This window comes from Pseudopodoces humilis, chromosome 7, assembly GCF_049639895.1.
Source record: "Pseudopodoces humilis isolate 2021_Gansu_Grassland_sample_001 chromosome 7, ASM4963989v1, whole genome shotgun sequence".
Taxonomy (NCBI): Eukaryota; Metazoa; Chordata; class Aves; order Passeriformes; family Paridae; genus Pseudopodoces; species Pseudopodoces humilis.
Window position 1 is genome coordinate 45,428,883 of NC_142206.1, and position 14,648 is coordinate 45,443,530.

The 14,648-nt window shown below is 38.8% G+C and overlaps 1 protein-coding gene across 1 annotated transcript in view; it reads right to left on the bottom strand.

Annotated features, from left to right (window-relative positions):
* Positions 1-966: 966 nt before the first annotated feature.
* KCNK10 (potassium two pore domain channel subfamily K member 10) overlaps positions 967-14,648 on the bottom strand; it is a 53,081-nt gene continuing 39,399 nt past the window's right edge. Inside the window, 3 exon segments of the mRNA XM_088058068.1 lie at positions 967-1,590; positions 3,077-3,219; positions 6,315-6,501. Coding sequence (XP_087914194.1) covers positions 967-1,590; positions 3,077-3,219; positions 6,315-6,501 — 954 coding nt within the window.

The following is a 14,648-nucleotide window of genomic DNA, read 5'->3' on the forward strand; positions in this document are numbered from 1 at the left end:
TCCCTTCTGTCCTTGTAGTCTTACAGCATTAAAATAGAAGGGTTTTTTTTCAGTGATAGAAAATGTGAATGAGAAATTCTTTAAAAAAAAAAAAAGTTGGCCCACTGTTTTATACTTTTAGCCAAATATCATTAAATTGATGTTTCTTTTCTTTCAAACAATATGGCATGAGATGTTGTATTTTCTTCATATGCACTTTCTTGATGTGACTTTACATTTAATTTTCCTACATGAGAAAAAATACGTTTCTTTTCTTTTTTTTTTGTTTTTTTTCATTGCTCAAGATAAATACCCAAACAGTTTTTTATTTTGTTTTGTATTTTTCTTTTTTTTTCTTTTTTTTTTAATTAAAAGAGCAATCGTACCCTTACTTATGTCTGTGTTTATTTTCCAACCAGCACCCAGCTGCTGGCTGTGTCCATGGACATTCTTTTGGCATTTAGAAAGGTAATGCATCTGACTCAAATATAGGGGGAAAAAAATCTAGCTTGGATCACGTGCCAAAACGTAAACTAAGCCTTACTGAAAGTTTCTAGTTCACTCCAATCATTTCTCCTCTTTTTAATCACCAGGGGAAGGCTTTATGGATGCATACTCCATTATAAAGATACATTGTTTTTCATTCCATTCATAGGCTCTTCTTGCATAGCTGCCCTTTGTCTAATATCACACCATGGTAGGAGCCCTCTGGTGATACTGCCATGGTTCAATCCCTTCCTTTGTGTCTTGCCCTGGTAATCTTATACAGGCTGAAATTTCCATGTGCGTAGCTTTCTGTTGCCATTCTCCAGTGCTGTGTTCCTGATTTGTTTTGGCAGAGCAAGCTTGAGTCTTTATGGCACAGTGAAATATTCTTCGATGCTATATAATTCAGACTGAATAAGGAGTCTGTATAAGGCACGTGTCTCAATATATATGTATATAAAAACACCAACATTGTTAATTCAAGTCAAGCATCTTTTACATTTATCTTCTGTCTTAAAGTAACACTTTGTTTTTATGCTCCCTTTCTTTGGCTTCATTGGGAATCACTCCGTTTTCCATGTCTGAGTGCTGCTGGATGCACTTGGTCAGAACTGCAGTGCTAGAAGTGTTCTTGGAATTATGCATCTTCTCTGTCCCCTCCTCCTTTTTTTCTTCATCCAGGGAATAGTTTCTGAAGGTCTCATAAATTTTATGCATATCCTCAGGCATGGTCTTTTTGAGATCTTTGTTTTTCCGTTTGGTCATCTTAGCAGACGATCCAAATTTGTTAATGATGTTGTCCTCAGATGCCCCCTGCCCGTGCTTGTTGAGCTTATCTGACCCTTTAAGGCGCAGGTTGTTAGGCCTGTTGTTGATGCTTTCCTGAGAGGAGGCCTTGAAGCGTCCTGTTTCCAAGGTAGCAAAGACAGAGCGCTTCTCTGGAGAGAGCATGTCTAAGGAGTGGGCTCGCTGGTCCAGGCCCAGGCGTCTGCGCTCCATGCTCCGGATGGTAGCTGCCCTTTGAAGTTTGTCATGGATCTCCACACTGAGCCGCCTCCGTGTCTCTCTGAACTCAGCTGTCACGTTTGCTTTCCACTCTGCTGCGTGGGCTTTTATTTCTCCAACCTTTAGAAACATGAAGAAAGAGAAATTAACTTTTCAAGAAAAAGGAAAATCTTTCCTGTAGAACACAGCACAAGTGCTTTCTTCTCTGGCATGAAACTGAGGAGTTGTCCCATCTCCACTGCATCCATCTGCACCCAGACTACAGAAGCAAAGGGCTTACACTGGGCAAACTCTGAACACACCAACTGATGGCTTTTGTGGCATAGAACTCATCTGTCTGTCACTTTACCACTCCACACATTTCATAGCTGTGTTACATGATGGGACATGTTCATGCTAATCCATCTTTGATTAAGAACAAAATTCCTGACTCATAATGTCAGCAGTAGATGGTCAAGAGTGGGCAAAGTTAATCACTTATAGTTAAACCAATACACTTCAGAACAGCACAACAACCAGTGCAGCAGTACAGGAATGTGTTTTCCTGTATTGCTCATGGATGCAGCTGTTAAGTCCCACTGAAGGTTCTCTTCAGAGCCACAGAGTCACAGAATAGATAATGTTAAATACTCATTAGGTAATTTCAAGTGGTCTTCTAACTCCTCCAGAATGGGGTTCATTTTGAGGGACAAGCGTAGCTGTCTTTAATGGAAGTTTCCATTGCACAACTGTCCAAATGCCACGCTGTCAAGCCATCTGGAGGAGTTTTGAACACACATTCTGTATGAGCATATACTTGAATGTCCTACTGTCTTTCTCTGTTTTACTCCTTTGCACTGCAGGCTGGAATAATGGCTAAGAATAAATCACCAAATGATGGCTGTATTCAATAAACATGCCTATAAACATTCTCATAAAATGAGAAATTCATGATAAATGACCAAGCAATATTTCAGTTAAAACAGTTCTTTCTCAAGATCTGTTTGATCTGTGTGCTCAAAGTTCAGCTTTGAGAAAGCTGAAAGAAAGCCATGGTCAATGGTTTGCTTGTGCTGCTGCAGCCTGAACTCAAATTTTTGCATCCAATAACCCACAAGGAGTCATCTTTTTTCTGCAGGCCAGATGCGCAGGTGTCCATTTAGCACTGCGGCAGAAGGCATCTTGCATCCATGTGGGAGACCAGATTCCCTGCTGTAGGTGCCTGATGATCAATGGAACAGCCACAATCCCTGCAGTCACCCTTATTAATGACATGCATGGGGGATGCACCAGGCCTTGGGTTGTGCAGATGCCTTCAAAAATTAGAAACAGCACTATACACCTGCCAAATTTTGCCTGCTATTTTGTTAACCCTGCCAGGTAAGCTTTATATGTATGTATGTATGTATATATATATATATTGGTTGCTTCTCTCGCTTTTTCTCTTATTTTTATCTTCCTTTGTGAAGGAGCTAAAGTTCAGAGTTAACTGTACACCAAAGGCAGTCAGTGAAGGGCATATTGAGCATTATTGATGCAGGGCAGCGTTCTTAGTTAGATAAGCAGGATTCAGGCACTTAAATCTCTCTTGTAAAATGACAAACCACTGAGAAATTACTGATCATACCTCTTCTTGTGTCTTCTTGGACAGGACTCTTAACCAGTCTCCAATCATACTCAGGACAGCAGCAAAGTAGGCAAGGCCGACAAGGATCCAGAACCACACTAAGGGCTTATACCACTCCTTGTATTTGATATCAGCATTTCCTCCTGAAATAAGCATATACTTATGCTTACAAATCATGAGGTTCCAAAATTACTACAAAATATCTGCAATTCTGAAAAATGCCTAGAAGTATTTCTTAACTCTTGTCAACAGCACTGTAGTTCTGATAATAAGACAAGAAGCTGGTCAGATGAGAGGAACCCAATCTGTTTTAATTTAAAAGTCTTCAAAACTACCTGTTGTTCTGCTGCTATCTGACCTGCCAGAACATCCAGTAAACACTTTCCTTTGTATTGCTCATATGCTGAGGCAGCTCTGAAATTCTACTTTAATAGTACTTGCAACAGCACAAACACATGTCCAAGAAAAAGGTTTAATACAGCTAGTCTGCCTTATTCTGAACTGCCTGGAGCCTCACAGTTGAGAAAATTTACAAATCAACCTTCTTATGTTGTAGAGTTTCCAGACTTTTTTGGGTTTAGCTGCAGGATTGAGAGATCTGTGTGCAGAAAAAAGAAATGTAGCTTTGTCTTCCAAATCAGGATGTCTGACAGGAAGCCATGCATTAGCCCTGAAAATAAGGCTATGCAGTCTGCTTGGGTATCATTCAGAGGGATTCATTCTCTGGTCAGTGACTTCATAAGAGATATGGATCAAACCAAGCAACAAATATACTATATTGTTCTTTATGCAAGTCTTCGGATGAGCTGGCAAAACAAGAAGTGAGCCATTTGGCAAACTTATGGACTACAAAGTAAGTAGCAGCCAGGTTGCTGGTTACTACAGAGTAAAATAAAGAAATTTTTAAAAAAGAAAGCAAAGACAACCTCACCTTTTAGGCTCTCAGTCCCCTCACAGTGTTATGTGCACTGCAAGAATGAGAGGCAGTAAGAGGCAGGCACAGCCCTGAGTGGAAGAGAACGAGCAGCAAAGAGCCTGAAGAGCCCCATGGGCACTGCCATATCCCTCAATGCAAGTGAACATCACCTTGGTGGTAGCTGTGTAAACCCCTGCCCGAAAAGCAAGCCTACCAGGAGACTCAGGCAGAGGTCTGCATATTTCCTGGACTCCAGCCTTGCTTAGAAAGAGCTAGACATCTATACCTCTGTATGACTGCAGAGAGATTTTAGGGTTTTTCCCTGTTAAAATCACCAGACAACACAGTTCAGCATTTTCCCTTTTGCTTTTCACAATCTGAGACACTTCTCTGACTCTTTAATTTTATCAGCTCAATACGAGTGTAGTTACAGCGTTTGAACACCCCCGTGGAAGGTCAGACATTTGAGAATTGGCAGGAACCCAAATATAGGTTTTGATGTTAATCTCTCCCCATAGACTGCAGGAATCACACTCTTTTTTTCCAGTCTTTAAGAGTCTGAAACAATGGGAAGTAGGGACTGCTGTTGCTAGGGTAGAAGAAGCCTCTTCTGATCATACATGTCCCTGAGGAAGCTCACTAGGAAACAGATTGTCTAGATCTATCTTGCAGAGTAATCAGGTGACTGGGAAAGTATGAGACCACTTTTTTCAGCCTATCAGATACTCTGTTTTTTTCTGGCCCCATGCACAATTTTATTTCCAACTGTAGTACAAAAATCTTCCAGTTTCCCAAGAGCTGGGATTTGTTTTAGGTGGAATAAGCCAGCATAGCTCCACTGACTGTTTCAACCATTAAGATATAGTATTTTTGATTTGCTGTTGAAGGAACAGAGATACTAAGAGATTAAAGCGGCAGAAAATCTCTCTCAAAACCAGCAATAAACCCCAGATCTCCTGGTGATCACCTGCCTTAAACTCTTATCATGAAAATGCCTCTGAAGTTGCCTTATTCAGGATCTTCCATATGATTTTTGAGGAATCCTGCTTGTTAGTAGCCACCCAGCTGTGGATTATATTCTCCTAATCATGTGAATATAGAACAATTTAATATTCAGAGCTTTTTTACAATCACATTATTAAACAATACTGAAATGTGCTATTATTAAGAAAAATATTGTAAATTATTTTTATTTCCCACTGTGATACCTCAAAGCATATCAGTGAATCCCTTTACACTAAGTGGTTAAAATGGAGCAAGCTCACACAATGACTTCTGTAGCTAAATGCTCGTAAAACTTTCTTTTTTATATCTAGGTCTTTCTTTGTTCAATGACTTTTTTTCCTCAATAATTCATGTCTTCTATGCCAGTATGTCATAAAAAAGGAGGACAAGTCTTCTTTACAAAAGAGACTTGTCTCTGGTTCTTCAACAAAGAAAATTTTGTAGTTTTATTTGATTTTTTTTAACTCATTCTGTTTATAGGTATGAAGAAGTACAATATGACTGTTTTTAACACAGGAAACTTAATACCTTTAATTAGGACCACTAACATGAATGAGAACTAGAGGTCAGGCACTGATGGGAAAAAATCCACTTATTTTAACCACCTTTTTTGTTAGCAAAGCAGTTGTGTGGAAAAAATAAAAAATTACCTCTCACCTCCCCAGCCAACTATCTCAATTCCCTCTTTGGAAATTGTATATGGGTAGATATTTGTAGTTCCAGCTCATACTGTATTAATCTCCTCCAAGCACTGAGATACATACCCCATTAGTCCTTCTCTCCTACAAGAGTTTTTCTTAACAGGGCAACTGCAATGTCAAAACTTCTGCCAAGGTTAGGAAACAGAATGCAGGTTTTGAAATGCTACAGCTCCTGTAGCAGCAGCCCGCTACTCCATCTGACCAGAGAATTCTACAGACCTATTGCTCAGTCGTCCTTTGTAAGAGCTTCCTCCATTCATCATTTGACTTGCCCCTTCAGTCATCCTCAGACTGAGCAGTAATGGACTAATACAAATCTTTAATTCAATGGGAAAGTAATTTTACTTTCACATAATTCATTGCATGATAAAGGATAATCAGGACTTTCCAGGCTCCCGTTATCTACACTGCTGAAGGCTCACAATCTACAGATGGCAAGGCACCTAGACCTTAAATCAGCCTGATGTTGTACTGCACAGTAATCCCAACAGAAACACCTGGCATCATTTCACTGGAATATAACATACTGTGTAGAGCCTCCTCTCTATACCAGAAAACAAATTCTGAGAGCCAAGGTCTTTGTGCACCTTGAGCACCTTGGCTCAAAACTGCTCACCTGCTACAAAGTCACCGAAGCCAACAGTGGTCAGGGTAACAACTACAAAGTAAATGGACTCCAAGGCTGTCCATCCCTCGATGTATTTGAAGATAAAGGCAGGAATGGTCACAAAGACGATGCAGCCTGCCAGGATGAAGGCGATGGTGGAGATCACCCGGATCTTTGTTTGACTCACTTGTTTATTCTAGAAAAAGGAAATAACAGGAAGAAAAATGTTTGAGTGGCTTTCTGGAACTGTATCCTTTGTGAACAATGCACTGATTATGCTGGTGTCACCTGGTATGTCCTTTTCTGCCTTTTGTGAGCTGGTTGGGTGAAATACAACCCTCTCTCCCTGTTAATGAGAGTCCTGTCCAGATAATAGTACACCCCCATGTGTGGCCCCAGTTTATCATGGTTCCCATTTTCCGTGCACTAGGAAGTGACTAATTTACCAGAAACACCACCTGGAAAAACATTCCTGAGCTTCAGAAAGTTATCAATATGCTCCATATCAGGTTCAATGCTTAAGAAAAAGTAAACATTCACACATCCGTGCAAGTATGTGTACACTCACATTGCCTCCCCAGCACCAAGCATTCAACAAAGACGACCAAGATTAAAATGAAAATAAACCCCTTTTCCCCCACTGAAAAGTTGCAATTTTATGTAGAAATAATTCATGTTTTGGATTTTCTAGACCCAGGATTTCCAGCTTTCATTCACAAATATAAAGGTTAAATCTCCTTTTTAAAAATAGAAAGCTATATTATTGGTTTACTCCAGAAAATAAAAAAGGATTTATGTCAAATACCAAAGAGCACGAAATAAAATTACCTACATAAATCCACACTGGAAAGCTCTTGAACAAAGAGTATATCTTACTGGCTTCTATAAACTGAATTCAAATCTAGTCAGTGTAATTGTAATATTTTACACTACTAAATCATATAAACTCTCAATATATTTAATATATACTTAGATTTTGCTTCTATTAATATTGATGCAAGACTGGATTAACACAATTTGATCTGACAGATTTATTTCAGATTTTCTCTGCTGTGAATAAACTCAGCATCCAATAAAGTTTCATGAGAAACCTGTAAATTACTAGAAACCTTACTGTGGATTAATTTCAGTACCAGCGTAAATTCTGTATTTACCCTGGAAAAGCAATGTGGAGGTAAGGCATATTTCCAAATTAGTTTTCCAAACCAAGCATCTCCCTTAACCCAAAAATGAGATCTCATTTCAGATTAAGGCATTGCCTAGACAGGAAATAAGATCTCAGAAGTTATCTTTGCAATATACAGAAGGGATATTGCCTGAACAGGTTCATACCTAACCAGCTTGGGAGCAATACTGTGCTTCCCCTAAAATGAGAGCATTTCTTCTAGAGGTGGAGTGTCAGACCCTCGTTAAGTACTCCGCTGATCTGGGATGCATTCAGAAGCAGGTAGCATAAAATGCCATGTTGCATAGATACTTTTAGTTCTAAAACTGTTTAAGATGATCCCTACACTTAATATTTTATTTGTGTGTGAGCACACTATTTTCTGTGTCTGGATGAATAGAAATAGCTCCATAAGATTAGTAATCTAATGCCAAATATAAGACATGGAAGAAACTGCCAAGTAGCAAGAGGAAAAGCAAAACAAAAATATAAAATCGGAATTAATTCCTTATTGCCTCTTTTTCCAAAGAGCCATTTTGAGTATTTTGCTAAAACACCAAAGGACAATCCATCTTATTTAAGAAGTATGAACACACATTCACAATGGCATGACTTCAGACTTATTGAAAGGAAAGTGAAAGGAAAAGAACAGATCACATGGATGTTACATATCCTACATTGTCACCCTTGCCTTTTGTTGTTGAGAATGAGGATTTAACCAAATTGACATCTATTTTCTAGTCTGACCAAGGCAACTTGTTTACTTCTACTAAATGCTTCAGTTTCCTGAAGTTATGCATAGTAATTCTTCCTCCAGTCCCCACATAGCAAAAATTAAAATGCATTTCAATATGAGTCAGAATTGTCTCATGAGAGAGACAGGAACAAAAATAATTGCCTTAAAATCAGTAAAAAATGTTCAGGACATCCCCTTGTCCATGAGTAATAAACTCAGCCAAGGGTTGTTGGTTTTTTTAAGTAAAAATCGTAACAATGTTAATGAAAGGATCTGTAAAAGGCTGGACTCATGGTTATTGTGCACCTTTGTCACTCACACAAAAGCAGAGCAGCTGAGGATACAAATGAAGGCAGAAAGCAATGGTGAAATCAGGAACAGCATTTTTAGAGCAGCTGAAAAGAGCACAAAAGCAGGACTCAGAAAAATAATTACTTAATGAACAATAACACATGAAATGCAGGACAGACGTGAAAAGGGGGGTCTTTTTACAGTTAGGCATGCATTCAGAGGAAATTCACAGTACAGTCTAACTGCTAAAGATGAAAAAAATGCAAAGGCATAATTGTACTTAACTAATGGAATATGTACATTGTAATAATGTCATACTACAAAAATGTAATCGACTCCAGTGGTACACCAAGCCATTAAATAAATAAATAAATAAATAAATAAATAAAATAATCACTCTATATAACACTAAAGGTTGAGAAGTCTGAGTAAGTTTAAACAAATTTCTCTTTTAAACAGTATTTTCAGCTTGGAGCCAAACATTATCAAATAGCTGAGCACGTTCTGCCAAGCTAAGAAATCATCTGAACCCATTTTGTGGTTGAATGAACACAGAATTTTCTATAAGTATCGTAAAGAAATAATAAGAAAGCCCTTCCTCCAGGAAAGGTAGCTAATCTTATAGCTGTTCAAGTAAAATTAGAACACCTTTAAAAGAGATATTTTCCTCTCTTTTTCTTTTTAAGTTTGTTTACCCACAAGTTCTTTCCACAGTGATGAAGCAGATAATTTGTAAAACATTCTTCAAATATAAATAAATTAGTGCCTGCTAATGAGACCAATTTAATTCCACCTAGAGCTAATCTGTAAAACATCAAAGAAGTAATCTAAGAATCTAAGAACAGAGTTTTCTGTGAACCCATCAAGGTCATTTCCATTTTCCAATGACAGTGCTGATTTTACTCTTAAGGTGGCTAAGTGCTAAACTGGCAACATTACTGATGGCATTTTGCTTACATGAATTCAAACAACCTACAGTCAATCTTCTGTAGTGCCAAGAGGGGTAAAGACAGACAGTAATGAGTGCACCCTTATCACTGGAATTTAGTTCTTATCCATCTTTTCCATCAATTACTGCAGCTTTGTTTTTTCCTCATTTCCTATTATATATACAGGGGTTTTAGTAATTTTGGTATTACCTAGTAATTTCAGGACTTAAAATAAACCTTGAGTTTTTTACTTTCTTTTTTCTCTCTCTGGCCCAATAGATCAAAGCCAGTGTCGTGGATTATTTTATGTCTCCTGCTTTCCTCAGGTGAATTAACTGAGGTACAATTTTTCTGACCTGATGGCTGACAATAAAAGCACCAAACAGTGCTTTTAAGTTTGCAAACTGAGACTACAGGGTTGATATATATTCCTAGGAAAAAGGAGCATGAGGCATTAAGGAGGAAATCAAAAGAAGCTACAGTCATTTATCAGACTAGAGTAAATGCTAAATATGTAGAACATATATGTTTCCATGAACAGCATATTTCATATAAGCTTATTCCAAGATTCTGTAATGTCACCTTGCATTTCATAGAAAGCTTCCCCAGTATACAGCACCAGTAAACCAAAAATAGCACTGGAACACTTGCTGCTTCACAGTGAGTTCAGATGGTTTTTCCATCTTCCAAACTCTTCCTTCTCTGAATTCCTGACAAATCTCCCCAAGGCTCTGGGCAAGCTGGCTACCTTTTTGGCTAGATAACCAATGGGAATTTTTTAGGGATTATGTAATATACCTGCATGGAAAATGCTGTCCTCACCTCTCCAAAAGGCTCTGTACTTTGGAGCAGAGAAAACACATTTCAAACAAAACACATTTCTTTAATATTTCTTTTGTTCCCTTCACTTACTCTTAACTTTGTGTCCTTCCCCATGCTGCCAGCTATTCTCAGAACAGATTGTCTCTGCCCATGCACTAATTAAACAGCTTGTCTTCTAAATCACTTTCTCCTGACCAAAATATTTTAACACTAGGAATGACAGTCTTTGTACTAAAGCCATAAACCAGAATATCACATATATCATCTGACAAACATTTGATATGTCCTTAGTCAAAATACATTTGCAAAGCTAGTGTAGATGGAGCAGGCAGTCATAGGTTCATGCTGCTTGTCTTTCAGCTTAGCCAAATGCAATCCAGTCCTGGTCCAGAGCCTGGCACACTCCTCAAAAGGTGGCCTGGCCCTTCTCAACAGGCTATGTGGAAAGACTGGCACAGCACTGGCTCACAGTGATCATCAGTGATTTGGTCACATCAACCTCCTTGCTGCCTGTAACAGTCACTGTGGATTTCATCTTAACTTGTCCTAGCTCCTTCGTGTCCAAAATGAGACTGAAACTAAATGTATTTTAAATATCAGTGACTTGGACATAACACCTAAGAACAATATAAGAATGTTTTGTTCTTTGTTCTCTGACACTGCTGGCTCCTGTCAACTCCCACCTCAGGGCACTGCTGAACCACTGAAATGACATGGTGGCACCTCTGGGAAAGCGTGTTTAAGAAAGGGCAGGAATGCTGGACAGGCAGAAGACAATGAAACACAGAGAACAAAGGAATAACAAGGTCAGGTGAGTGGTAGCTTCTCCATGGCAATGCAGGTACTACAGGGTCTGCAGCCCATGGAGGACCAGCAAAGGAACAGAGGAGAAGAGTTAAGAACAGCAGAGAAACCACTGTGTTCTGACCCAACCCCTGTGTCGTTTGCTGCTGCACCAGCAGGACTGAACATGACCCACAGTAACATGGGTGGAGGAGAGGTTTCTGCAGTGAAGTGAGCCTAGGAGTGAAGCAGAGCTTGCAAAATGGGGAAGAAAGGCATTTTAAACTTTTGTGAGGATTTTGTTTCCAAACATTCAACTCAGTAATAAAGTTTTTATGCTAATTGTCAATAAATTCATTTAAATTACACAAGTTTGTTTTGCCTGTAAGAGTAGACGGTAAGTGACTTTGCTGTCTTTATGTTGACCCACAAGGTTTGTCAGAGAGCACTCTATTGTTCTTTCCATGTTCTCTCCATCATTGTAGGCAAGTGAGCAAACAGCCATGCTTGCTGCCAGCCAGGACCTACTCACCACACCAGTGAAGAAGACAACACTCCTTGAAAACAAGCAGCAGAGTTATAATATGTACTAAAATATAGATTTCAGACACCTCCATGATTTATGAAAAGGGGGTTGAACCATTCTACTAGTTATGGGCTTCCCCTATACTCTAACCTCTTGATGCCTCACTATTATTTTAGTTCTCATGTTTTATAAAGAATGCTGCTATAAGAAGGTGCAGAGTCCATTCTCTGCTTTTTAACTGTATTCAATACCAGAGATATTAAAAGCTGTAAACAGTCACATTTATTAGTAAGCTTGGGAGGGACAATCCTGAACTCATACAAGACACAGGTCAGAGTAAAGAAGGATTTCTTCTCTTTTTTTAAACATCATTTTTGCCCCATAAAACTACATCTCTGTGGGGTGTTTGTCTAGACCCAGATGGAATATACAACAAGCTTCTCACAGAGCAGCAGCTTTCTCTAATGTCATTTTTGTCAATCTCTGTGCTTGGATCTTGCTGCAGTCATAACGTGAGTACTGTGTCATGAAAATACAGAAACACTGGCTCAGACATTTTCTAGGCTTGATATACCCCTTCCCCATCTTCTTGCTCTCACTAGAAAGCACACAAAGGGCTTTCTGATATGGACCCACTAATTTCTGCATGTTTCTTATTACAAAAATAAAAATGGCTGAGCTGTATTCAACCCAAGGGAAAAAAAAGAAGCAAAAAAACAAATTGAATAAGAGGAATCAACCTATACATATGCTTTTCACAAACACTGGAGCAGACAAAAGACAACAGAGGTTGATGGCATAGACTTAAGCAATTTCACAGAAGCTGAATTTGTGATGTGTTCCTCCTCCCTTCCCTCCTTCAACTCACATCTGAGTTACACCTATATTCCCCCACCCAGAGAGCACAAGAATGGGTTAATAACAATTGTTCCACATAGCTTCCCCGTACTTGAATGGATTTGATCTTGCCGCTCCTGGTATAACATACTCACCATCAATGACCAGAGGATAAGAACAAAATTAGCAAAATGTCTGTTACACTTAAATTGTTTTCCTTGAAGTGGAATAGCTGTAAGCATCACTAACTAAAAACTAACTAAAAACTAACTAAAAACTAACTAAAAACTAGCTAACTAACTAACTAAAAACTAACTAACTAACTAACTAACTAACTAACTAACTTAAATACCCAGTTAGAGGGCCTAAAATGTCAAAATCTGGGATCCATAGATGTTCTAATTAATGTTTAGTACTAGCTTACTATCTTAGGTCTGTGCAGGAAAAGATACTTTTCTGCTGCTCAAATACAATGGAGGGATGAGTGATTCAAAGAATAAACCAAACATATTCAAAACAGTGGTTTAAACTAAATTCAGAGACAAGTTTGGCTCAGGTTGATGAGGACCACCTGTAATGAAGTCACAACACTCACCACCAAGCCTACAAGAACCCCTGTTTAAACCCCGCTCAGGGAAATATGACTCAAAAGGACCTTTAAGGTGTGACAGGCAAAAGAACAGATCATGAGCTGTGATTGTTCGCATGCATTTGTTCTGGGTTTGTAAATCACCCTCCTGATCACTGATTTTTTTATATTTCTTTATCATTCTTTTTTGATGGAAAGAACTCAGCAAATTGTTAGGCTGAGGTCTGAACCCTGAACTTTCAGCTCATAAACCTCGTATAATTTTGGAATAATACTGTGAATGTGCAACAGTAGGTTGAATTTCACACCCTGTCCTGACAGCTCTGTCCAGAGACAGGATGCCAGCAGATGGCAGATGGATCACTGCATCAGACAGCTACTCTTTGGAAGTTGTTAAGTGAATATAATTTTTTTTAATTTTACCTTTTTCCTTACAGAAAATAGCAATGAATAACACTAGATTAAAAAAATAAAAGATAAAGTATTAATATCCTGGTTTTTAGCAGCTGTTGTAATAACACACTGACGCTGGCTAATAATGCAATGTAATTAAACAAAATGAAAGAGATTGTCTTGAACAGAGTAAACCCATGAACAGAGGGGAGACTATAAAGAAAAATCTGTATTTTAAGTGCTCTTCCTCTACACAGTTACTGTCTTAATACTTAGTTGTTTTCCCAGATTCTGTTTTTCATTCATTTTCAGGGAAGGAACTTGTACAAACAATTCCTGTCACTTCTGCAGTAAGAGATCAGAGAAGCCAAGTGAAAGAGTAGCTAGAGTTGATCAGGTGTATTCAGAAAGACAAATAATAAAGTTTAGGAATGGTAGAGATTTGATAGGCGCTAAAAGACAGCTTTCCACCAGCTCAATGGGACTACCCTTACTGCTATGCCAGCCCCATTACACATCTGTCAACTAAGAATTACTTTTCCTAGGACAATTCCAAGGTTAGGTGATGTGTACTGCTATCTTTCATAAAAATATTAAGTGTAGGCCACTTTCACAGCATGTCTCTGAAAACTAGAGCAAAACATGTTCTCTAAGCTGAAAACCTGAAAGAGAAGTAACAGATGTGTCTGTTCTGATAAGTCCCTGGCTCAGTGAAGCACAAGTTGCTTACAGAGGCACAAAGCAGTGTATTTTCAGTGGTGCAGCCTTGCCACCACTCATGTCTCTGGCTGCTTGCTCACACCCTGTATTGCAATTCACAGTCTACCAGCTGTGTTGCCAGACCTGTCCTCTGTGTCCTGCTGGAAATCAGAGCAGTGAAAGCAGCAACCGAGCTCAGGAACTGCTCACAGTGGCTCCACCTCAGAAGCCAGAAAATCCTGGAGTGCTCTCAGAAACATATTGTGCCCAGGCTGAATTCCTGCATCTGTAATAAACTGCAAGGCAGAGGAAGATCACTCAGGTTATCCATCTACTTCTGGTGAGAATCCAAACACTCGTTCAAGGTTTGAAAAAAAACTATCCAAATTAGCCTATATTTAACTCATGATAATTGCAGCTGCTGTGCTCTGTAACAGTGTACTCTGCCTATAGAGTGCTTTCTATCTTTAGATGCTTGCACACACTGTGTGTACAGAGCAAGCCAAAAGAATGGAGCTTTGTTCTACTGTTTATTATAGAAACATTCACAGGTTGTTCATAAGATCCCTCATG